This window comes from Dromaius novaehollandiae, chromosome 3 (assembly GCF_036370855.1).
Source record: "Dromaius novaehollandiae isolate bDroNov1 chromosome 3, bDroNov1.hap1, whole genome shotgun sequence".
In the NCBI taxonomy this organism is placed as follows: domain Eukaryota; kingdom Metazoa; phylum Chordata; class Aves; order Casuariiformes; family Dromaiidae; genus Dromaius; species Dromaius novaehollandiae.
Window position 1 is genome coordinate 54,421,438 of NC_088100.1, and position 23,950 is coordinate 54,445,387.

General features: G+C 38.6%; 2 protein-coding genes across 4 annotated transcripts in view; one reads left to right on the forward strand and one right to left on the reverse strand.

The window, feature by feature from the left end:
- The window catches only part of FRK (fyn related Src family tyrosine kinase), a 69,223-nt gene extending 47,242 nt beyond the window's left edge, over positions 1-21,981 (reverse strand). Inside the window, exons 1-3 of one of the 2 annotated variants that reach the window (XM_026123535.2) lie at positions 21,590-21,981; positions 17,585-17,658; positions 7,070-8,664 (exon numbers count right to left, since the gene is read on the reverse strand). In XM_026123535.2, the coding sequence (XP_025979320.1) occupies positions 7,070-7,500 (431 nt within the window). In that variant the 5' untranslated portion in view covers positions 7,501-8,664; positions 17,585-17,658; positions 21,590-21,981. The remainder of the gene's footprint in view (positions 1-7,069; positions 8,665-17,584; positions 17,659-21,589) is intronic. The other variant, XM_026123536.2, reaches the window with a different exon arrangement.
- A 57-nt stretch (positions 21,982-22,038) lies between these two features.
- NT5DC1 (5'-nucleotidase domain containing 1) overlaps positions 22,039-23,950 on the forward strand; it is a 164,041-nt gene continuing 162,129 nt past the window's right edge. The window contains exon 1 of one of the 2 annotated variants that reach the window (XM_064508902.1): positions 22,039-22,280. In XM_064508902.1, the coding sequence (XP_064364972.1) occupies positions 22,188-22,280 (93 nt within the window). In that variant the 5' untranslated portion in view covers positions 22,039-22,187. The remainder of the gene's footprint in view (positions 22,281-23,950) is intronic. The other variant, XM_026123533.2, reaches the window with a different exon arrangement.

The window sequence follows — 23,950 nt, forward strand, 5'->3', positions numbered from 1 at the left end:
CATAGGAAAAACTACCTGTCTATGCTTGCAGTTTTTAAGTATATGGCTTCTTGTCTTCACATAGTTCATTGACAACATATCTTTCATAATATAGTAATGGAAACTAATATACACGAATTATAATGTGTAATGTACATACTAATTTCAACTGTAGATTAGGTAGGAAGGCATCTCCTCATTTTCCAAAGTTTGAATAAACAATGTTTAGAAATATTTTAAAAAACACATTGCCAAAAAATAGGTGACCTAAATTAGACAAGTTTGTATGAACTGTTCATCTGCAATGCCAGAACTCCTTCCACTTTGCTGAGCAGAGATACCCATTTTCTGGGCATGGTTATACACATGGATGTGTAAACACCTCTGGCACTTGACACAATCCAATATTTTGCAGAGCTCTGTAAAACATCATCTTTTGTGCTTTGTCAGTGTATCTTCACACAGTTAAGAAATTAGCTGAGATGAAAAAAAGTTTGAGATATGCTTAAGACAGTACTGGAAAGTTCAGATGAGGCTAAAATGTTAAGAGATTAAATTCAAGCTCTTTTTCTAGTATTCAATCATTTCAATTCAAGAAAGGCATTCCTTTCTTGGACATGCATGGTAGTTCCAAACTTTTGGGTACTGCAGATGCCAGGTACTTGTGTTAAAACACACTAAAAGCACAATCTTCTGGCTTTGCAATATACACCTTGTCACAGAGCTTTTTTGCGTGGTCTTAAAAGTATCAGTCCTTTAGACTTTCTGTGTGTTTGTGTGTGTGTACATTAAAATACATACATAAAAGTATATTCATTGAAATAAAGACTATGAACTTTATATAGAGTTCATATACAGTCATTTCAATGATTTATAATAAAGACATATTTCAGTGACAAAGAATCCTTTTCTACAAAAAACTTTGAGAGAGTACTTTTCATATCTAACGTAAAGGATTCCAAAAATCTGAGAAATACAAAGCAATCACGTTAGATCTGAGCAGTTTTTAAAACTTCCTTTCGGCACAAGGGTTACGTTGCTGCTGTTTCTGATGGTGTCCTCAGGAGTTTGTACTGTAATACAGAAAGAAATTGCTACAGCGGGAGCGAGGCAGGGCATGCAGTCAAACCGCAATGGATTGCATTCAGATTTCTCAAGTGCTCTGCAGAATCTAAGCTTTGATTTTAAGAGCCCCTAGCTCTTGTGGTTCTAAATATTGCTTTGAAAAATGACTCACATGAACCAACGAAAGCTCATAAGCCAGAATCTGCAGAAAGTCTGAAACAGGTGAGCACAGTGGATGCTTTATTGTTCCCGTATACTAACTCAGATTCAGTCAATGCATGAAATGGTTAAAGTGGACTCAGGTCAGAGAAGGTGAAGGAATTAGGGATATTGACAAAAATAACTTACAAGTCGCTTCTCCTTTCCAAGAGGTGCATAAAAAGCTCATTGCAGAATTGACTGGTGAGTTTTCCTTGATTAGATCTGGGCCTCGGTTTTCACCAGCTGGGAAATACTTACATAAGGAATATCTCTGAAATAAGGAATGTTTCTGAAACTGGTAATAGTTAAAAGTAATTGCAGTGTCTTCTTTGACCTAATCCACTAGGAATTTGTGTGGATTTACTTCTCTCAGCACAGCACTCTTGCATCAGTAACACTGGGATCAACATATGCTATGCAGTTTACTTTCAACAAACAGCCAACAGGTCCATCAGGATGGCTGGAGAGAACTCTGATACGCATACTCTATCCTTCCTCTAAAAAACAGAATTCATGTCACTCCAACAGAGTTTTTTTTCCTCCTTTCCTTTTTTTTTTTTTTTTTTTTGTTCATTAAAATTAACTGTACAGCTGGGCTGTATTTGTTGTCCCTAACAATTTGCACTATGTCGCTTTCTTGTTTAGTTAAAACAAGTGGCAGTAATAAAATAAGAGCAGGTGAGTGGGTTACTATGGTTCCTGTTTATAGTGCAGAATACCAGCAGGCACAGAAAGAGCATAGAGAAAGTGAGGACACATTTATATATTTTAATTCAGATTTTAGTGCTAATTAAATTGCTCTTTCTGATCATCTTTTGCTGGAAATTCAACTTAAAATATGTGAATGTATCTCCAGTAGTGTTTTTTATCTTCCCTTTTACCAAATGATACATTTCTAAACCCAGAAAGAGGAGCATTCCCAAGTCATCAGATATGGCAGATGTAACCTCAGTCAAACTTGCTTGGATATGAAAAATTTCTTTCTGGACTGTGATTTTGACTACTACCTATGATGCACAGAGAAGTAAAGTGCTAAGTGTTTCTTTAGCAGATAATTTATCATTTTTATCAGTTTATCAATTTTTATTTTTTAACATAGGCTACCTCTGTTTTCACACAGGCTGAGTAAAGTAAAATAGTATTCATGTAGTTACAGATGTAATTTCTCATGAGGTGAAAGCTGACTGTGCACATACATCATCTGCAGCTGCGGTTTGCTAGACAAATGCTTTCTGCTCACTGGCTGACTTGTCCCAGCTAGTCCAGGTACAGCCAGAACACACCTGTCTCCAGAGACAGCAGGTACAACTGCTTTGCAACCCCTCGACTGTGCAGCATGTTGTTAGGATAAGAAGTACTGCAGGTGCTACAAGAGATCAGCTATGGGAAGATGCTTTACTGGTAGATATAAAAATGAAGGGCCTTGTTTCCTGAGTCTGTCCAAATATCCTTTGTGGTAGAAGGTGGGATTTCTTGGATGTATTTAACCTTATGCAATACACATTTAGACTGCAACACTGTGGCAGGCAGAATCCAAATCACCAAGTATCCTTTTTCCCTTCCCCTATTCACCTAGAGTGATACTGATTTCACTGGAGTTTTCACTTTGGAAGGATTACTCAAGCCAAAAGAAGGAAACAAGAGAAACTTTTTTTTTTTTTTAAACGAGATATCATGCAAAATTAATAAGTGTTTGACTTTTGGCATAAGCTGGTTATAAACGAAGATATTAGCAAACTACAATATGGACATTTCTTATCTACATACAATTTCTATGAATAATTGGCAGAAATAGTGTGAGGAAAGAAACAGTAAAGAAATCTCATTCTTTATCAGTTCTGCTTGAACATGCTGATAGCCAAAATACACGAAAATTTCCTTTGTTATTTATTTATTTGACATTTTTTTCCACAAAGTGGAGATATTAGACATCCTTTCTTTCCTTTCATCCAGTTATTTTTCTGTCTTGTCAGAATTACCTCAGTCATACTAGATGGAGTCAAAGGAAGGTAACTTCCAAGAACAAAAACTGTTATCTAAATGGAGACAAGATAGCAAAGTTTCTTACTGAAGAAGAACTTTCCTTACTGAGGAAAAGTTCAAAAGCCTTTCTCCCTGAAAGAATTCACAGACACTTCAGAGAGAAGACAAAATCGGCTGCTGAGGCACTTGGACAGGAGAAGAAGCAATCATCTAGCATTATATTCCATCAGAAAGGAAAACACAGAAGCACATGGACTTAACTGAGTCTACAATATAGATCATGTCAAAATGTTAATAAAAAAGACCAGCTAATTTGTTGTTTATAATTTGGAAGGCTACAAGACAATCTGAAATGTTTAGTAAAAGAATTTTGACAGTTTTGAATGCAGCTTTCAAGAATATGTTGGCTAAACTTACATACTGAGCCTGTCATCTCTAAGTCATTCCCATGACTTAAAGAATATTTCATGCCCTTCTGTCCCTTCACTTAAGTGAACTTATGGGGCATCCATGTATGCATATGAATTTCAATGTTTTCAAAAGTTAATATAGATTTACATAGTTTGTATGTGTTTATATGTATACGCAATCATGCTAAAGTCAGTTGCTAAAGACTGCAAATCATACAGTGTGGTTTTCTTCCCAAGCTTCCTAAGACTGATACCATGAATCAAAGAGCCGAAGTGTTAGTAGTAGTTGCATTTTGGAAGAATCTCTTGCTTCAAGCAAGGTTCACTTGCTGATCTTAATACATAAATCTGAGATTATTTAAAAATATATAATAAATAAATAAAATAAAAAACAAACTTTCCATGTCTGTGTGCAGGATGATTTATGTGCATACAAAGAACATATGAGAGTGTCTCAGTATATCCAGGAGAGATCAAAGGCTACTTTTCCCCCTACAACTGCCACTATGCAAGTCAGACTGATATGAGTAAATTTCATATTTTAACGCTGAGCTGTCAGCAAAGAGATAATAGGATAAATATTTCCTTCTTTTTTTTGTCTTTTTTTTTTAAAGAATGACCCTGCTTGAACTCTAGAGACTTCTGTAGCACCAATGCAAAGAGGAGATGCTACCAAATCAATGCTTCTGTTATTCTCTGTTCCTCTTGCCTATCTCACTTGCAAATACTGATTTACAAAGTTGAACCTCAAAAAAATGGAAAATCGCTAATTTTGTAAATTCCTCCATGTGCACCAAACAGTGAGCAAGGCATATTCATAGATGATCAACAAGTAAGTTTCCCAGAACAAGCCAACCCGGATCCAGTAAGATGGAGATATGGTCTAGAAACAAGCTCAAACTCCCATCATCTCTGCAGACATACAGCAGCTAGCTAGTGCTATCGAATGTGCTTTCAGCTAGCCCGAAGACTGCTAATCAGCTGTGCCTGGCAAAAATTGCAAAGCGTAAACAGCACGCTGCACATATACAATATATATGTGTTCTGGCAGGTGAACATGTAATAGAGATTGCAAGTCTCCCATTCTTTTTCATTTCTCTTCTGGGGCTAAAGAACTGGTATAAAAGATGGAAGAATGCAATAGTCTTTTCATATTTCCAGAAAAGTCGGTCATGACCATGAGCAATTGACCAACACCAAAGGAGAGAGCTAATTAAAATCAAAATGAAAAGGTTTAATTTAAAGAAAGCAAGATTTAGCTCTTTAAAACATTGTTGTTGCTGCTGCTCTTATTGTTTCATCTGATTTGCCTCACTAGGATAAGAGACATATGAAAGGAGGAGTGTAGGTGAGGGTGAAGTTTTAGAAGAAATTGTAGCAAGGAAAATTCCAATTGACTATAAGGAAAAACATTCTTCACCATTAGGGTGAAAAGGTTGACTGGACACAGCCCTAAGTGAACTGGTCTAACTTTATGTTGGCCACACTTTGAGTTGGGGGACTGGTGCAAATGACCTTCAGAGGTCCTTTCCAACCAAAGTTAAGTCTATGATTATATGAAAGGATATCTACATGGCCTGATGCAAGGAAGTCTTGCACACTTATTTTTGTTGAAGGTCACCAAGGCCAACTAACCTAGCAGGAAATCCAAGTACGTGAGAAAAGACTACGTGTTTAGCCAGATTAGTTTTGGTACTACACTAAAGCCATGTTAAGCTTTTGGAGAAATGACTTCATTTGAGAGAGGGAAAGCTTCCCACTACTTCTCTACTCTTCTAAAAATCTATAAACAAAAATCTGTTGCCAAAATGTAGTCTTTACTAAAAAAGGGGGAAAGGTATATAAAGACTGAAAGAAAATATTTTTTTCTATAAGAAGAAAAAAAAAAAGCAGGGCTATTCAGTAATGCACTTTGGCAAAGTTAACTCCATATCTGAGGCTGGGCATCTAGAAAAAAAAAAAAAAAAAAAAAAAAAAGAGGGGTCTTAGAGCTGATACTTGAGCCTTTGCTGTATAACTGAACAAAGTTACTTTCACAGTATTAACAGCAAGCAGCAATTTTAGATGACTTGTTGAGAAAAACAGGTTCTTGAAAGAGAGCGAAGGTCAAACTGAGTCAAATTATAGCCTACCATCATTTCTCTAGTGGTTCAGAAAACCACCTTCCCTGCAGATTAATTTCTGCAATTGGAAGAATTCTTCTGAACACGACCATTGAAAATGTTGTCTGCCTGAACACAGAAATAGAAACAGCTGCTCAGTTTCTGGAAATTAAGGTCTTCAGGTTACAGTTGTCCTAAGATGCCTCCAGCACAAATCTTACAGTTGATAAAGGACTGGCATAATCCTATCTAACCCAATTTTCCTAACCCCAGAAAATACAGTAGGTGGATCAGACGTGATGTTTCAGGTCCAAAGGAGCGTTAACTGAAAAGCTGCAACATCATTTCTCTCAAGTTTGAAGTAAATCTTTGTATGTGATGAGAAAAGAGATATAGGCAGTTTCTAATCAAAATTAATTCTGAAGACTAAGAATGTTATTTCTGTTGTCCCTTTCCACATTGATAATTTTGCAGGCACATACTTCTGGAATTGCAGTTAGTGCTATTTTAGCAAATGCTGCCTGTGATTGTAACACACACAAGTAACTGCATCACAAACTGACTCAGACCCTATTCATCCTCACTAGGGAGCTAAGTAACTTATTTCATGTGATTTCTGGTCCAGTTATGAATATTAGATACGATTGGAGGTGCTTGCTTTGAAGGGCAGACAAACATGAGCTGTGTAATTAAACTCTGTGAAACTTTAACAGATCTAATCTGCACTCCTTTGCTATATCCACTCTTCTTTCCTTTGCAGGACCCACTCTGTTAATTTTGTTCTGAGAGCAGAGATTTGCCTACAGTTAAGAAAGGATTCAGTGGAAACCGTAAGCAAGTAAGTTATATTTTAGAGACTCATTTGTAACAAGAATCCACAAGTATAGAGATTGCTTCCTCAAACTCTAATTGATAACACAGCAGTTAGACTAAAGGCTGTTTAAAGCAGGGGTTGTTTCTTTTTACTTTCTGAAAAGCATCTGACACACTTACTGTGAAACCAATAACAATGAGCCCTCACAGTGGTAACCAACCTCATAATCCCAGATGCTTCTTGGGCAAGCAATCAGGGCATATCAGAGAGGGAAATAATTTAAACCCAAACAAAAACCTCAACACTTTGCCTCTTATAATTGATTTTCTTGAGACTATGGTGTCTTCTCCTCACACACACTGACTAGCTCTATCACTGGTAGGACCACACAAAAGCAAGGAGGCTATGTGTGGCAAGGTCCTACTTGGCAAGAAAAAAAGGCCATAACAGTCTGCTCCAAACCAGCTCAAACTAACGGAAAAGAAACTGTGGTGTACATTACACAGGTTACTCACGGTTCAGCTTCGATGCTCTGGTCAGCAGCTACGTAGTTGGCAGGGATGTAGCCCTGGAGTTTGCGGCCAGGACAAACCGACCCCCTCGGCAGGAGGAGCCTAGCATACCACCAGCCCTCATGGGAAGCATCCAGCACCTCAAGCTTATCCCCAGCTTGGAAGCTCAAGTCCTCCTCAGTGCGAGCCTCATAGTCAAAGAGTGCCACAAATCTGCAAATATTCACCAGATGCTGCTCAGGCAGTGGAGGCAAAGGTTTATCTCTTATCTCACTGTCTCTGTCTTTCCACCCTGTTTGGAAGCCATCTCCTACTACAGCAAGATTGGTGAAGACTTGGCCGACCTTCTCATCCTGCTCACTTTCTCCCCCTGAGTATATGCAAGGGGCACAGGGCTTCAAGCAGATGCAATGCTTCTGACAAAAGTTTCCCATCCTGCTGCTCTGTTTCTTTATGCCTTCCTCTGTTTCTTCTTTTCTTTCACTTTTCCCAGTTGTAATATCCTTAGGCAATTTTTTGCACCATCAACATTTTAGTTCTTTGCAGGATTTCTTCCTCCCCTTTTCCTCTGGCACAAAATGAAACAACTCTTGCCTCAGCTGAACCTTCTCTCCAAGCCCCACCGGGAGCTCATTACAGGCAGCTCCTGATTCAGGAGTGAAACCTGAGCATTCAAGTGCTGGAGCACATGTGGAGGGAATTTCTCACTTCCTCTTCTGAACAGGAAAGCAACAAAAGAACTGTGTTTGGGCTGAAGTCTTGGAACAATGGAAGAGCATGGATCCCTTTCTCTCCCAGCAAAAAATATGTTCAGAAAATCTGATTTGGGAGTCTTCTCATTTCTTACTGCTTGTGATGGGTGCTTTCTTATCTCAAACAGGTTTCTGCTGTGTGATCAACCGTGAACTTCTGTACAGTCTGTCTCAGTAATGATTAACCAAGCTGACCGGATTGTTCCCTTACCAGTCTCCAGCGTGGACAGCTTGAATATTTCTTTTTGTTTCCTGGTTTGCTCTGGTTTCTCTTCTCGGTGGGAATCCTTTGCATGCCTTAGGCTGGTAGGTGCCCTCACCTGGAGCACACCTGCTGTTTCTGTTCCTGCTTTACACACAGGCATTTCCTCCTGCTGAACGTCAGGGCTTTGAAACAGTCCTCTGGCTGTTTTCTTTTCTTTTTTTCTTTTTTTCTTTTTTTTTTTTTGAGATGGGTTTGGCACTTCATAGGAGGAAAAATAAATATATGGGACTTACAGTAAAACAGCAACAGATTTTAATTCATTCTGTATTCCGCATTTTAAAAAACCGAAGTCATTAGCCAAAGAATTGTTTTAGGAGGCTGGCTAATTACACCTATAAACTGTCGCTTGTGACTTCTGTTGCTTTACCTTACTGGAAAGAACAAAATAACTTGGAAACTGAGGCTGCTGTTGTTTTCACCATGTCTCAGTCAGTCCTTTGAGTGAGTGGAGACCAGTGGCAAGAGCAGAAGCCTTGCGATGGACTAGTGGCTGCTGGATGTCTGAGAGAAGCCTCCGGTGCCTGAGTATTACTACCCAGTGCATCTCCACTTGCTTCTCTTCTGCAATGGTGCAATGGAAACTGAATAGAGAAGAAAACATCATACACACCAATTAATCACTAAACCCCACCATCTGTAATGAATCCTTAGGGACCAACAAAAAAAAAGCATATTACAAAAATCATATTCGGCTTATGAAGTGTCACATAGCAACTCATAACCACTACACAAATTAAAAAGAATACAGACAGCCAAGAGATATTTGCTTTTTGTAAGCCTGTTGGACAATATTCAAAGACTGGAAAGGCCTGTTTTGAAAGGGAAATTAATTAGCCTTGTTTCAAGAATTATTTAAATTTACTGAAACCAGGGAACATTAGAAAAGATATATTAAATACTCTCTTTTTCTCAGTTTTCTTATGTGTGGATTTGATAGGCTTTTCCTGTAATGTGTTTCATGGTTCCCCTAACATAGGCATTAATCTGGCAAGGATTTGCATGCGCATTCACTGCACAAAATAATTCCATAATGACAATGGAGCTACTTACCTAGTAAGAATCGATCTCAGGCACAGCTCTTTTCAATATCAAGACGCATCTTTGCACTCAAGTACCAATATACACAGTGGAAATCCCATTGAATACACTGAGACCACTAACATATATATATATATAAAAACCTGTAGCTAAAATGGGGCTCGAGCTTACAAACATTTCTGTATATGAGTATCTTATCTCAAATAATCCCAGCCATTAAATTCATCTTCTCTCCCAATTTATGCTCCCGCTTGGCTTTACAAGACGAGAAAGACTTTTTCTGAAAGCAGTCAATAACTGTAAACCAGATTACTTTCTTCCAAATCAACCTTTCAGGATCAGTTCTATTTATGAAGCAAGCAAACAAAATAAATAGCCATGAGATTTGTTAATGAGATTCAAGAAACTAGAAAAAAAGAGAGAGAGGAAAAAAAAAAAGGCTATGTGAAGGAGCCAGCTTTTGAAGCAGATGGGTAACGGGTCTGCTGAGAAATGCTGTGCAGATCCAGAGCCTGTGTGGGCTGGAACTGTGGTTCATTTCATACAGGCTGAATCCTGGTGGCCACACTGGAGCACTGCATTTGCAAATGTCTTTTTCCCATCATAGTGATTTTATTAAAGATTCTCTGCATTTCTGAAAATAAAGCAGTAGTCCGTATGTTTTAGAGACTGCATAATTTTATCACAGGTGAGAAAAAAAAATGAACATATAATAAAAATGTTTCCACTGTTTCTGCTGAAAAAATATCTGTTAAATCACATAATTTTCATTTGCATGCTGCTCAGAGATTTGAACAAACTAGGCTAATCTTGTATATTCAGCCGCTTTTGAATGCAAACTATTGTCCAAGTCCTGTGTGCTGGTATTGCATATTATCTGACAGGATAATCTCTGCAGCAACTTTTTGTGTGTGTGTGTGCACATGCACATGCGTGTGCTTTTTCTTTTTCTTTTTTTTCCCCCTTCCATCCTAGAATACTTTCTTTCTGAAAAAGGAGACCAAACAGATCTGTATTACTCACTAGCCTTCTGTATCTTTATTTAATTTATTCTGGAGGCTGAATGTCAAATCAGAAATTGTCCACATAAATAAGCTACTGGCTGTATAGTGACTGTGAAAGAAAGGCATATTGATGAATTTTATTAGCATAAATGCTTGGAGAAGGACACTAGAGTCTCATCTCATTTTTACAACCAACAATGGCTAGAGAGGATGATTTTATTATGACCAGAATGGCACATTTACAATATGGATACTGAAATTTAGCATTCTGGTCCCTATATTAATATTAAAGAAATCATTAATATTGGAAGTAGTTTCTTGATATATGCAACACCTTAAAACAAAGATGGATCATTTTCCTTCTGTGTCTGACAGGATCATATAAACTTAGATTTTAGAAAAGGAAAAGAACCTACTCAATCAAATAGTCCATTTCCCCTTCAAAGTGTGCAATTCCCCAATGCTGTTAAAAGTAGATTTCCTTATACCATAATGAAAAAAATCCACATTGATACTCTTGGTTCAAAGATGACACGTACCTGACGTTACTTTTTATCTTCCGTATGGTACTTACAAGCCCCCAAATAAGTAAGACTTGCAAACCTTGCACAACATTTGTGATCCTTCTGTCATAAAGGATTTACTTTGCATGCCTCTAAATTCATTAAACAAAATTCTAATTTACTTAAAGCCAGTTCTCTTTAGACCTAGTTTATACTACAAAACAACCATGTTTAAACATGATAGTGAAACATATTTCTCTTAGTTGCCTGAATGGACAGAAGAATAACATGTTATTATGTTATGTCTTAATAAGCCTCGTACAAACTTAATCTGAAACACTGATATTAATTGAACTGCTCTTGGAATAAGCTACTGCTCCACATGAATAAAGGTAACAGACTGAATCTTATTAATACATAACATTTCAAAAGTCCTGTTTTGATAGAATTTTTATTTTTATTCCATGCTTTCAAAGCTGTTTTTTATTAGTTTTTATTATAGATATTTCCTACATTTATTGAATTCTATGTAATATTTATGGAACCATTGCTATAATTATGTAATAACTTAGAGTTTTACAAAAAATGAACCCCCCTCCACCTCCATTTCATAAAAAATTCAGCTCCATTTTTCAAAAACAGGGACTGAACATCATTGAATATCAGGCTTTGGTACTGATGATATGTGATGTTCAAAACAAGTCCCCTATGTTATACAGAGAAGAATTACAGTCAGAACTGTATTCTCTGCTGGGGAAAATGAATATTCCAAGGCAATATCAACCAACAGTCTTGTTGAGAAATATGAGCCAGTCCAAACTGGAAACTAAAAAAGAGAGTGCTTTGTCTTATAAATCAGATGAGACTGCGGCAGAAACAAACATTTTCCTCTATACTTGTTCTAAATTTTGTAAACAGAAAAAAGAAACTCTTTGTGGAAAACTGAGGAATTAAGAAAATATAAAATACAAGAACCATTATTAAATAATGTATGAAACTGTTGCTCACAGCATTATTTTTTATATTGTGAAGTCTTTTTCTAACCAATAGTTATAGTTTTGCAGCTAATACATTGGGTAATTTACATATTTGGAAATAATATACCTCTCTTAGAAAAACTCCTTAATGCATTGTGATCAAGCAAGTCAAAGGTTCTAGGTAAATAAAATATTCCGATAATATAATCTTTAAAGTAAAAAGAAGAAAAGAAAATGCACAGTGCACTGAATCTGAGTGGGGTGAACAATTTAAGTGATCAAAAATTTTAAAGTTGTGTTTGTTGTTAAAGCAACAAATAGAAATGAAGCAGTGGTTTTTTTTTTATTACAGCTGTCTTTTCAGCCATATTTCTTTTCATTTGCATGTTAGAATGAAACACATTACCACCACTTTGTAGCTTTTTTATAATCCTTTTAATCAGCCCTTCCATTTTTGTCTCTGTAATTTGCAAATTGCCATTCTTTTCAATGAAAATAAATTATGTATGTAATTTTACTCTTGACAAAACTGTTTATCCTTTTTGATTAATCATGTTCCTCTTTTGTGTATGATCTTAAACCATAAATCCATGAAGACATAGGGTTAGATTTGATCCTGTATTTTCCAACTTTAAGTTGTATGCATTTGTAATGAGAAAAATCTGGCCACTTATTTTCTTAAGGCTGATCCAGTAATCTATCTCTGCTCTAGAAAGCATTAAAAGTACATTTTCAAGTGCTTTAGTGATGAGGGTTGCTTATTTATTTGCTGAATTGGGGGCTAAAACAGGCTACATCTGGCAACAAACGAACACAGAGGAATTAGATTCTGTCAAGGAGTGAACTAGTGTATGTGACTTTCTCTGTTTAAACAATTAGATCTCACTCTTCCTAAATGTAATGCAAGTTTTGCCATTATCTTCAATGGGACCTGGCCTGAGCCATTATTTTTCATTTTATTGTACATTACTCTAAATGATATACAGCCCACAGTGTTAAAAACTGTAAGATAATTTGCTTTCTATGAAGCAGCCATTCTGGATAAAATCATTCTGTAGTTTTCTAAGGCATGGTAAATACTTCTGATCAAATCTATCTCTAGGTAGGAAAAATATGGTAAGTGGATGATCAAAGAATTCTCAGTGAACATGACTTTGCCATTCTTCCAAGCAATTCTCTTCCGAAACTGATCCTGTCATGGAGATTTTTCTTTTTTTTAATTAAAAAGTGTATCTTTTTGTGAAGACTTTGTGATAAGTTCATTTCTCACGTAACTCTATCAACTTCTGCCTGCTTTGTCACGGATGACTTATGAGCATGGTTTAGCATCTTTATCTTCAGAAACTGGAATTGCATCAAGGCAAGAAGAAAAGTCCAAAGGATGACTGATATCTAAAGAAGGATGGATGGAAAGGAATGTATCAAAGCACTATACTCATTGTTTCACTAATGAATGAAAGAATGTTTTTTCCACTAGCAAAATCAGCACCCTGTCCTGACCTCTCTATGTGGGAAAGGCAGCATCTCACAAGGAGCTCAAAACTATAGTAAGAATAAAACTGCTATACCATATAAAGGAACACACCTTGTAAATTACTTTATATAACTGAAATCCCAAAAAATAATAGGAAAATACCAGACACTAATTTTACTTTTATTTTTTATGTTGGGTAATACAAAACCCTCCACACTACTGTAAATTATGCATATACTAGGATTTTATACAGCTAAAATCTCACTACAAGAAAAGAACCAGATCTATGCTCAGCTCCTATTGTGTGCCAGAATGAAACTGGGGCACTGTGAATCTAGGATCTAGACTGGCACTAGGTTAAAGTGACTGTAGCAACCATTCAAGATGTGCAGCTATACCTTTTTCCTATGAAGAACAAAGTGCATGCAGAAAAACGAGTTATAATCCTGCAGTTTGCTTCAAAGCAGTGTTGGGAAAGTGCCTGGCCATGTTAGACTTGGGAAACAGTCTTAAAAACCACAGTGTAGTCATGGCCAAAGGCACAACTGATTTAAAAACACTATCTTAACCATCTTCAGAAGCATATATTCCATCTGAGGATAAATGAATACCAATATTTAGGTGGCTAAATTCCATACTTGATCCAATATAGAAAGTCTTAAAATCGGTTTCATTTTCAAATGCAAGGGCCAATTTTTCTTACTTTGAAGTCGATGATAATGTTCTCATTGGTGTAAGTGAGAGCAGGATTTCGCCTTTACCCTTAGTTCATGTATCATCAATTATTTCTGTATCAGGAGTCTTTGACTTATGTTTAGAATGGTCTTTACTGAGACTATATAACATCACTTCCTTACTATGTTTCAGCTTCAATTGACATCACTTTCCTGTTTATTCAAAAGACAAAGTTTCACAAACGGAACTGATACTACTTGTCTGAAAAAATGTATATTCTTACTCCTCTTCCTTCCTTTTGTTTTTGTATTCTTCTCTCCCTCCTTGTATATTTTCTATATATTTTCCTACTTCTTCCTGTCTTTCCGCTATATTCTATCTTACACTGGTATGCCGAAAGACGTTATACATACTCCTATGGAGAGGAAGTAAGTATCTTTATTCACTTTTACTGATCACTTCTGGTACAGATTTCTATTGCTGTAGAAAAAATTGAATGAATATAGTGTTTTTCTAAAAATAGATGATAAGATGCTGACCTTCTTCACAGACTTAGGAAAAAACAGGAGAGTAACAATCTTTAAAAAGTTACATCAAAAAGATGGAACCTTCTTGAGGCTCAGTGTTTTAGAAGGTATTCTTCTAGATTCTTCTCTGTGTTATCAAAATCTAACTTAACTTTTTTATTCTTTCCTCAGATCCTAACTAGACACCTTCCATAGGCAGAAGCAAGACAGCAAATATCAAATATAGGTTATATTCAAAATAAGCTGTTATGTATGAGATTTATGAGTATCACTATGAGCATTTTACTGTTGAACTTCCAATGAACATGACTCTCAGGGTCCAGTATACTCACCAATGAATAAATACAAAAGAAAATATTTCTTAAATAGAAGACCAATGACTCCTCAAGAAAGGTGACTATCTCATTGTTAAAAAAAGAAAAGTTTGATCTCTGTACTCATTACAGTGATAGGATAGATTTTCATGTTGAAAGCCCTAACATGTGTTGGTCATTGTAATGAATTAACTTGTAAATTACTTTGAAAGCACAGATTGCTGTTACATTAATTGGCTTCATTATTTCTGTACTGAGCCTTAGCAAGGCCTAAACTGGATCAATGCGTCCAACTTTTGATCCTGTATTCCAGGAAAAGATATGGACAAGTTTAGCAATGAATGAGCAATGAATGAGTATCATTCAGTTTGAGAATGAAAGGGGTCTCAGAAACCCCCAGTCTGTAAGGAAGGACCTTAAAGAAGTTAAAGAAGACAAAAAGAGACTATGGGAAAACATATAGTAACAGCCTTCAAATAGATAAAAGGTTGATGCACGATGATGGTTCTCATATGTGCTAGGAATAGAATGAGATGTAAGCAAAAAGATGCATTATAGCAACAGAGACTTAGTTTTGACACTGGGGGAAGAGAAAATGGAAAAAAAAAAAAGAAAACCCAGAAGCGTTCTCAGTGTAAGGACTGTTAAACACTGTAAGAAATTGCCTCTGTGGCTCTTAGTTTCTTTTTAAAAACAGGTTAGACAATTGCCTATTGGGGACGTTTGAAGTCTGATTGATCCTGCCCCAGGGCAACAAGATGACTGTCTTTAGGTCTTTTCTAGTCCCATTATCTTTAATTCTGTAGTTTTATAGTTGTGCCATTTCCCACTGACTGTTCAATAGCTCTGTTCTTTTGTGCAGACCGTGTATTGAAATACATCAAATTTGTCTTTTATGCGATTGTTAGCAAAAGTGTCAGGCTTGCAATGCATGCCAGTAATGTACTCAAAAAGCAGAAGAATCCTCAAAATGTCTGAACTAGACTTATTCCAATTTTACTCATGAAGAAATCGAAGCCATAAGTTATTTGCACACGAATATGCCATGAATGAATGGGATATGTGGACTGAGAACTTAGGAGTCCCGACTGTTTTTTATGCTTAAAATAGGAAAAATAAAATAATAATATTCTCGAAAAAAAAAAGACAGAAGAAACAAGGCAGTGTCATAGAAGCTGTGTAGTTCTCTCATTATAGAACACATACAGAGAAGCTGTCTGGTTGTGTCATCATAAAATACACACAGGTCTACTTTGGAACTATAGCTTCCAATAAAGTCCGTATTTCCAGTACAATTTCTTTTGACTAAATATAGCAGGGGCTCAGAAAGAAAAATCTTTCTAAGTACCTTTAGACAACTATTCAGGGTTTTAAAATATATACTCACTGAGGGTCTAGCAATCAGTCTTGGCTATTAATCACTCTGCCAAAACCATTGACTTTCATTTCCTTCTTTTATGTTGCGTGGGAACAGTCTGAGCTAGATTACAACATCTGAGAGAGGTGATATGGACAATAAGCAGGCTTTTGAAGGTCCTCAGGGTATACAGAAAGATTCTGAGCACCTGGTGGATTACTGTCTGTTTAACCTTCTAATGAACTCATAGTTTTAGGTTTGGAAATCTTGTCTCTTTAGTAACATGACTCGCAATTCCATGCTAGTGAGACAGAGAATATAACCAGTATAGTACTGAGATGCAAGATACAATCGGATGCCCCACTCCCAAAAGGATGCCACAAATTGCATGTGAGTGGTTCTATTGAAAAAGTTAATGTGTCTATATTTTGTGCAATATAGAAAGGTTACTGAACAATCCAATTAACAGTAAATCTTCTGAAATCACCAGAATTCAATCAAATCTGATACTCTGATCAACAGTCAATGTTCCCTAAGTTTCTGTATCTTGTACAATATAAACAAGGCACCCCTTGTATTACAAAGGGGTGCTTTGAAAATTATGTAGCATTTGGTTAAACACTTAGAAGACTACTAAAGAAAAAGTGATTATGACTGTTTCTCAGAAAAAATGTATTATTGACAGCTCTCATTCACACAAGTACAGAAGCAGGACATCTTCGAAATGAATTAGTGTTAGATGTAATTCTTCTAAAGTATCACTCTGTATTACACCACTGGTAATAAAAATCACAGGCCTATTTCTGTACATTCTCAGACTACTCCTACAATGGTTTCTAAGCAAAAAAAGAATTTCCTTCTAAGTGCCCTAATTTTATAAATATAGAACCAAATCCTGCAATCTTGTTTAACTTGAAGCATATGAAGAACCCCACTGAAATTGTCAATTCAGGCAGAATTCCAGAAATGTGTTGTACCTGTGTGACTACTACTGCCTTTAATAATAGTCCACATCACTGAGATCTGTCTTTGCAGCTGCAATTGCAGGATCCTTATTCCTTTAGTATTTGAATGCTAGCTTCAGGTTCCCTTGGCCCTTTAAGTTAACTAGGTACAACATCCTTATGACAGAGCAGCTGCATCCTATTTGAACCTGATTACCACCTGTAAGAGAGTAAGCAGAATGGTGGTGGCATATCTTCAGGAATTGCCTGCTGAATGGGGGCTGCATTGTGGCTTTTCAGGAACTGTTAGGGATGGTTGTGTGTTAAGGAAGCAGGGAAGGGATTAGTAGTGGGGTCTACCTGAGGTGGGACTGAAGTCAGAGCAACAGCAATGTTGATCTGGGGGCTACTCCTGGAGAAATGGGGAGGATAACGGGAGAGCACAGGAGATGTGAATGGAGAACTCCCTGAGCTGGACCAGTTGGATGAGCCTGAGAAGCAGGCTCAGTCCTTTTGTCTGTCCAAGACTGAAGTCATAGCCCTCAAATGGGGATTTGTGCTGTGAAAAGCAGGCAGTTAGTCCAGCAGGGAGAGTCAGGCATGCTTCAGTGGTGATAGGGGTGCTAAGGTGCCAATGCCACTGTTAGAGTAGGTTGGGGATGCTGGACCAAGGCACTCTTTTACCTACCTGTGTATTGAACAGCTTCATGGATTAAAAGCTAAATAAAATGCAGAAATGATACGCCAGCTTTTACCAGGGAGCTGAAATAAAAAATAAAGTAAACTGAAACCTCTTTGATTTGACTTATTCTGCTGCAAAAGTATTTTCATTTATTTAAAAAAAAAACAGCCAAAAAGCTAGAATGTTCTGAAATTACTTGCACATAACAAGGTTACTTGTCTGGAATGAAAATACTTCATGTTTGTTCAAGTTTTTGTTTTGTTTTCACATGTCACTATTGTATGCTCTTCAACAGCTAGGTGAGGGGTGCTTTTCTATTAAACTCTGATAACCTCTGTTTAAATTGGCAGATAGCTGAAACTGCATAGTTAGGAAACAAGCAACTTGCAAAGTCAACTTACGAAGCTCTAGGAAAATAAAATTGAAGTTTGAGGAGAGTAAAACAGATTAATGAGACAATCATTTAATGTCGCAGGGATGTTTCATTATTTTGTAATGCTGCCCCCTAAGGACGAAGAAAACAAAGTGCTAGAGTATCTGTCTTGTTTACAAGGCCTAAAACTTCCGTGTGATTGTCAAGATTTATTTTAGGTATTTTGACATGGTTTTACCACCTTTAAGTAGGTTGCTAGATTCTTTTAAGTTTCTTTTGTACTTTGTAGTACACTAGTACACTCTGTGCGCTCTACAACTACAAAGCCATAGAAGCCTCTTCTATGCTGAAAGTAGGGATGAGATACAATGAGAAAGAAAATACAAATACCACTTTGCATTTTTATAAAAGCTTTCGACACATAAAATCTCAAGCTTTCCATGTGTTTCCTGCAGGTTGTTAAATGTGATGGCCCGAGCGCCCCTGTTGCCCTCCCCGGGGGTCTGGTGGCCCGTGCCCAGGGCCAGCTCCGCTGCGGTGTGGCTGCCCTGGGTCGGGCTGTTGGGAAGGAGCCGCAGGAGAGAGAGCTGCCAGCAGTCTCGTGGGGCCTCCCGGTTGCTCAGGGCTGCCCTTCAGTCTGGCCCCGCTTGCGGGGGCACTGTGGGGCAGTGCCCACTCCAGCGAGGGCCCTGCCCTGCCTCTGCGGCGGTCACCCACAGTGCCCCTGCCCTCGCGGGCAGCCCCCGTCCTCGCCTGGGCCAGGGCCCCTGCAGCTGGGGGCACCAGTGCAGTCCTCCAGCAAAGGAGTAACTGCAAAACAGCTGCATAAGTATTCAGTGAGAAACTCTGATCTTTTGAAACTCAGCCCTGAAGTGGCTGAGCGCACACCATCACATTACAACTACAGGGGATGCAACCCTTCCAATCACACGGGGAAACTTTCAGATGCCAAAGGCCTGAGAGCATAAAGCATATACCCTAACTTGGAAATGTGTTAGTATAAAAAAACCCACTGCAGAGGAGTGGAAAAGAAGAGTTTGCTTGTTTTTTCATTTTCTTTTTCCTATGGGAATTAGGCCATAACCATAAACAACTACACCTTCGTTAGCAATGGCAGGTTAAAAGTTTTCACTGTTAGGATAGGATTTATGAGCTTTACTAGTGGATTATTACCACATATTTAGAACACAAGAGTTCTACTTACTTACTTACTTCTTAGTTACTCTGAAGCATAAATTGACCATAAAGTGAAAAAACAAAAATTCTCACTTAGGACCTGATAGCACAAGAGCTCAACCTCAAATATGTAGACTGAGAAGCTCACTGTATGATCAAACTTTAAACACAGAATGAAAAAATAATCTGAAAGGATGCTGTTAATACATTAAGTTAGCGTAATTGTTATGGAGGGTTTCAGTTAAAGGCAGCACCTTTCTGAAAAAGATCCTGGAGTGAGATATCAATGTGTTTAAAGGACTCTTCTGAAAGGAAGAAACTGTGAGACAAAGCAAAGCTTTTAAGACGAGATAAAACTTTGTGCGTTGTCAGTTTAGACTAAACTGCGTTAGGAATTTCCTGTTATCAGGCTGGTGCTGTGAATACTGAAGATGGAGGTGATATTCTTTAGTTTATGTTCTCTTCTCCCTGGACTGAAAACCCATTCTCTCCATCAAGATTTTCCATATTTTTTGTCCTTATTGTTCTAATTTAATCTCTAGTTTCATATACTTGAAATTTAACTCTCTGAATCTCTCCATTGGTGAGCATTGTAACACAAAGTTATTTAAGATTAAATATGATTACTACTTCTGTGTTACATATTCTAAGATAGCTTGTCATTACTGCTAATGTAATTATGCAGTACTCACAAGATCTATGGATGCTCAAGGATTACATTTAGTTGAAAATAAATACAAAAAATGAGGCTATTGATTTTTGATATCTATCCAACTGTCTCATTAGAGCAGTGTGTAAAGTCTGTTTCATGGTGTGCTTTCATATAAGATATTTTTACACATATAGCAAGCTAAAGTTTTAAATTTAAAATGCTATAATCTAAGTATAACTTTAGAAGCAGCATGAGGTCTTTTGGGAACAAGAAAAATCATTCTGGAATAAGAGTTCCCCCATTGAATCAATCTTCAAGACAGAGAAATGTAAGGGTAGTGGGAAACAAGAACTGTGGATGAACTCTTGGATCTATTGAAGTCGACAGAAATTGTGGCCACTGGCTTCAGTGGGGCAGGACTTTGCTCTGTGTTTCCTAAAGCAAGTAGCTTTAGGAAAAGAGACTGTCTTGTGCTTAGAGTTCCCAGCCTCCTGCCTCATCCTGGTATTTGTGATCATTGCTGTGTGTGTGACCCCGGGTGAATTTCTCTCCTTCGTCTTCACACCTGTTAATTTGGGGAATAGTTATAGAATGTTAGAAAGTATATTAATGTCTGTGGAAGATACAGAGATCTTTTGATAAAAGCTGGTTTACAATGGTTAGGGTAGAATTATGCTACCCATTTCTTTCCTACTCTGACATCTTAAGTGCTTATCTTGTCCCACTGCTGGCATTACTGACTTTTATTCCTAATTTCCATGTATTTTCCTGTCAAGTCCATTTTCTAATCTGAGGCTGAACTTCTCTGTTGAATTTTTATACCTATGTGGCAGGTCCTGTAACTTAAATTTCTCACTTCTTTGTCTGTCTGAGCATATCATTGCATTTTGATATATGCATATATTGTATCACATTCAACTATTTGAATTTATTTCCAGAAGTCTTTGGTTCTGGAATGCAAAATTATCATCATCATTGCATCATCCTGCAAAAATTATAATCAAAACAAAATTTTGGTCTTTTATTTTCAAATCTCTGTGCACTGCTGCTATGGTTATGCACCTCAGCTTACCTACCTGCAAAGCACAATGCTTAACAGCTCTGCCCTTGAGGTAAACTCTGGAAAAGCTGACTTGAATTAAACATTTCATAACAATTGCTGCCAGTGCAAATATTTCTTTTTCTTTCTGTATTCTTCTATTTATAGCCATACCAAAATTAAAAGAGAGAGAGAGAGAGGAAGAGAGCAAGAGATTTATGTTCAAATTAACTGAACTAGAATTTTTCGTCTTTTGTGAATCAAAGCAAAGTTTGAGTGACATCATTGTTCTAAGGAGAGAAAAAGAATTACAAAGAGGAATGAGGAGGACTTCTGAACAGTGCTGTCAAGGCCAGCTATTTAAGAATCCTGCGTCAGGCCTCAGTTACCATTTTCAAGTTTAGTGGTAGAGAGCAGCAGAATTAAGTCCATGCAACTCTCTTCTGTCATTTTCTTCCACCTAGCACTTACATAACTGTGCTACAGTAGTACTTGTTGGGAAGGTATTTATCAAAACATCTATTTAATTATGTTATCTAGAGGTCAAAAAGGCCCACAAAAACCAAATAGTGACACCATAATTGGCTTTTACGTGTTTCATGTTAGTCAACGCTGTTCTTTAGGTTATTCTTCCTTATGACCAAAGCTGACAAGAAATTAAAAGGTAGTTTACCCCCAGGGTTTTGCATTTTCACAGCTAAATATTTAGTGTATAGTCTTGTGTATTCCCTGTAGGGATTTACATATTGAAGTGAGCATCTGTCTACTTACACAGGAAGACTGTCTTCTAGTAGGCCCTTATGGGATGGCACTGGCTGTTTGTCCTCACACCAAGCAAGACCAGCTCCTTTCTTTTCTCCCTGCTGCATCCTGCTCCTCAGCTCTCACCCCTCTACTTCCCGGGCGTCTGTGGGGACCATACTTGTCCTCCCGATCCGAGGAGGCTCAGGCCGGCCTCCACGGGGACATCACCTGAGCCGAAATCCCTCGGTTTTAACGCGTGCAGCTTGTTTCCGAGCGCACGATTTGCCGGCGGGAACGAGATTTTTTAAAACCCGAGCGCTGAATCCGCGTACATCTGCGCGTCGCAGGGCTGCGGGGCTCATTGCCCGGCTGCCCCGGCACAACGCCGGCCGCGGGCCCTTCGCAGGGCTCCCGGGCGCAGCGCGCAGGTGAGCGCGGCCGCGCCGGGGCGGGGACATCGCGGGGCGGCGGGCTCGGGCCGCGCCGCAGGAAGCAGCACCATCGCCCCTTCCTCCGCCGCCTCCTCCTCGTCCTCGTCCTCCTCCTCCTCCTCCTCGTCCGCCGCCGCCGGCTGCTCCCGCTGCCCGCCTCCCCGCGACGGCGGCGGCGCCGCTGCCGCTCCGCCATGCCGCGGCACTTCTCCCTGGCCGACTGCGAGGTGATGGGCTTCGACCTGGACCACACGCTCTGCCGCTACCGCCTTCCACAGAGCGCCCGGGTGAGTGCGCGCAGCGCGGCCCGGCCTGCGCGGGGCTGCGGCGCGGGGAGGGCGCGGCGGCGGCGGGGTGGGCTCTGAGCCCAGCGCCTCCTTCCTTAAATACCACACACAAACTTCAATAATAATAATAAAAAGCGATCTCTTTCGGAGGGCTTTTTGAGCAGGCCGCTCCGTGCGAGCCCAGGGCACAGCCATGTCTTTCTCCTTGGACACGGCGCTGCAAACTCGTGAGAGTTTGCAGCAGCACCAGAGGAAGGTCGGCTCCCCCGAACAGAGACAGGCGCTGCAGGCGGAGTTGTAAGCACGCCGCGCTCCCGAGAGGCGACCGTTTCTAGTCCTTAAAATCAAACGTCGAGCTTAAAGGCAGGCAGCATCTCTGAATTAGCCTTGTTGCCTTTACGGAGAGGAAGTATGGTCGTGTGCAGTCCATTACCGTCCGTGAAGCTTGTTTTTTCAGGCTGGCGCATTGCAAACTTTTTGATGATTTTTCATTGATTCCTAGTTCTTTTTTGGTGTCAGGACTTTACAATGTACTGTCCGGTGTCATGGATGTACTTGGCGTTGCTCCCCCTCCCCCCCCCCCCAACACACACACCTTTTATTTCCCTCCATTCCCCTACAGCACATTTTGCACTGTACTTGATTAAAATCATACAGTAATTGCAAGACACTGCAGAATTTGATTCAGAAACATGTTTCTGAGGTATCCCGCTTTTACAATAGGGATGCTATTGGATTCAGTGTATCCTGTTTTGGAAGGCTGCATTGCTTCCTATAGCAATTTTTGACTTCCTGTGGAGAGGCATCTTTCTTACAAAAGAGGGATCAATCCTAGGACCATACTGTGCTCCCATATATGTGCTCTTATGTTCCTGCTGGAAACTGCGAAACTCTGCGCTTAACTTTGCATGTTCCTTCTGTTGTCCCACGCATCACATCTTTACACAGGCACATTCTTCCTGATAATTTTCTCTGATGAAAGCAGACATTAGACAATTGGTAACTGAAAGGTTTTTTTTTTTAAAAAAAGGGCTAAATTTAGTTCACTCTCCATCTTCTCACAGCACACTGAGACAGACTGACACATGTGCATCACATGCCTTCTTATCCATTGGAAATAAAAACTTAAAAATGCTGACAGTTGAGCAGCCAATTAGTTCTTACTCTTTCTGTATTGGCCTTCATGTTGCTCTTTCTCAGACATAATTCATATTCATTCCAAGAGCAGCTTTTGTAATAAAAAGGCCAGGGAACAGCTTTAATGAAAGAACCGTAAGAAAAGGGGACAACTACTATTTATGTAGGATTTTTTCTGTTACTTAAGGACCTGGCAGCATCTACGTAGCTCCCCTTTTACAATTTTAGCAGCTGTTGTACCAGGCTTTAACAGAGTTGTTTCTGAACATAGAAATAACCACAGTTTATTCAAGGGTTGTCTGTTTCATTCAAAGTGTGTTCTTCAGGGCATTTAAAAAATGTCCTCTAACTGTAGTTGTTTATTGATTCAGAAACCACTTGTTGCTTCATGGTAACTGAGACATTAAAAAAAAAATGGGCAAGGGAAGTAGCCACTAGTCTTCAGTAGTTATTACCATTATAGTTTCCCAACACTCTTGAAAAACTGGAGCATAAGGTAAAAGGCTGCAAACTTGATTATGCTAGAAGAATTG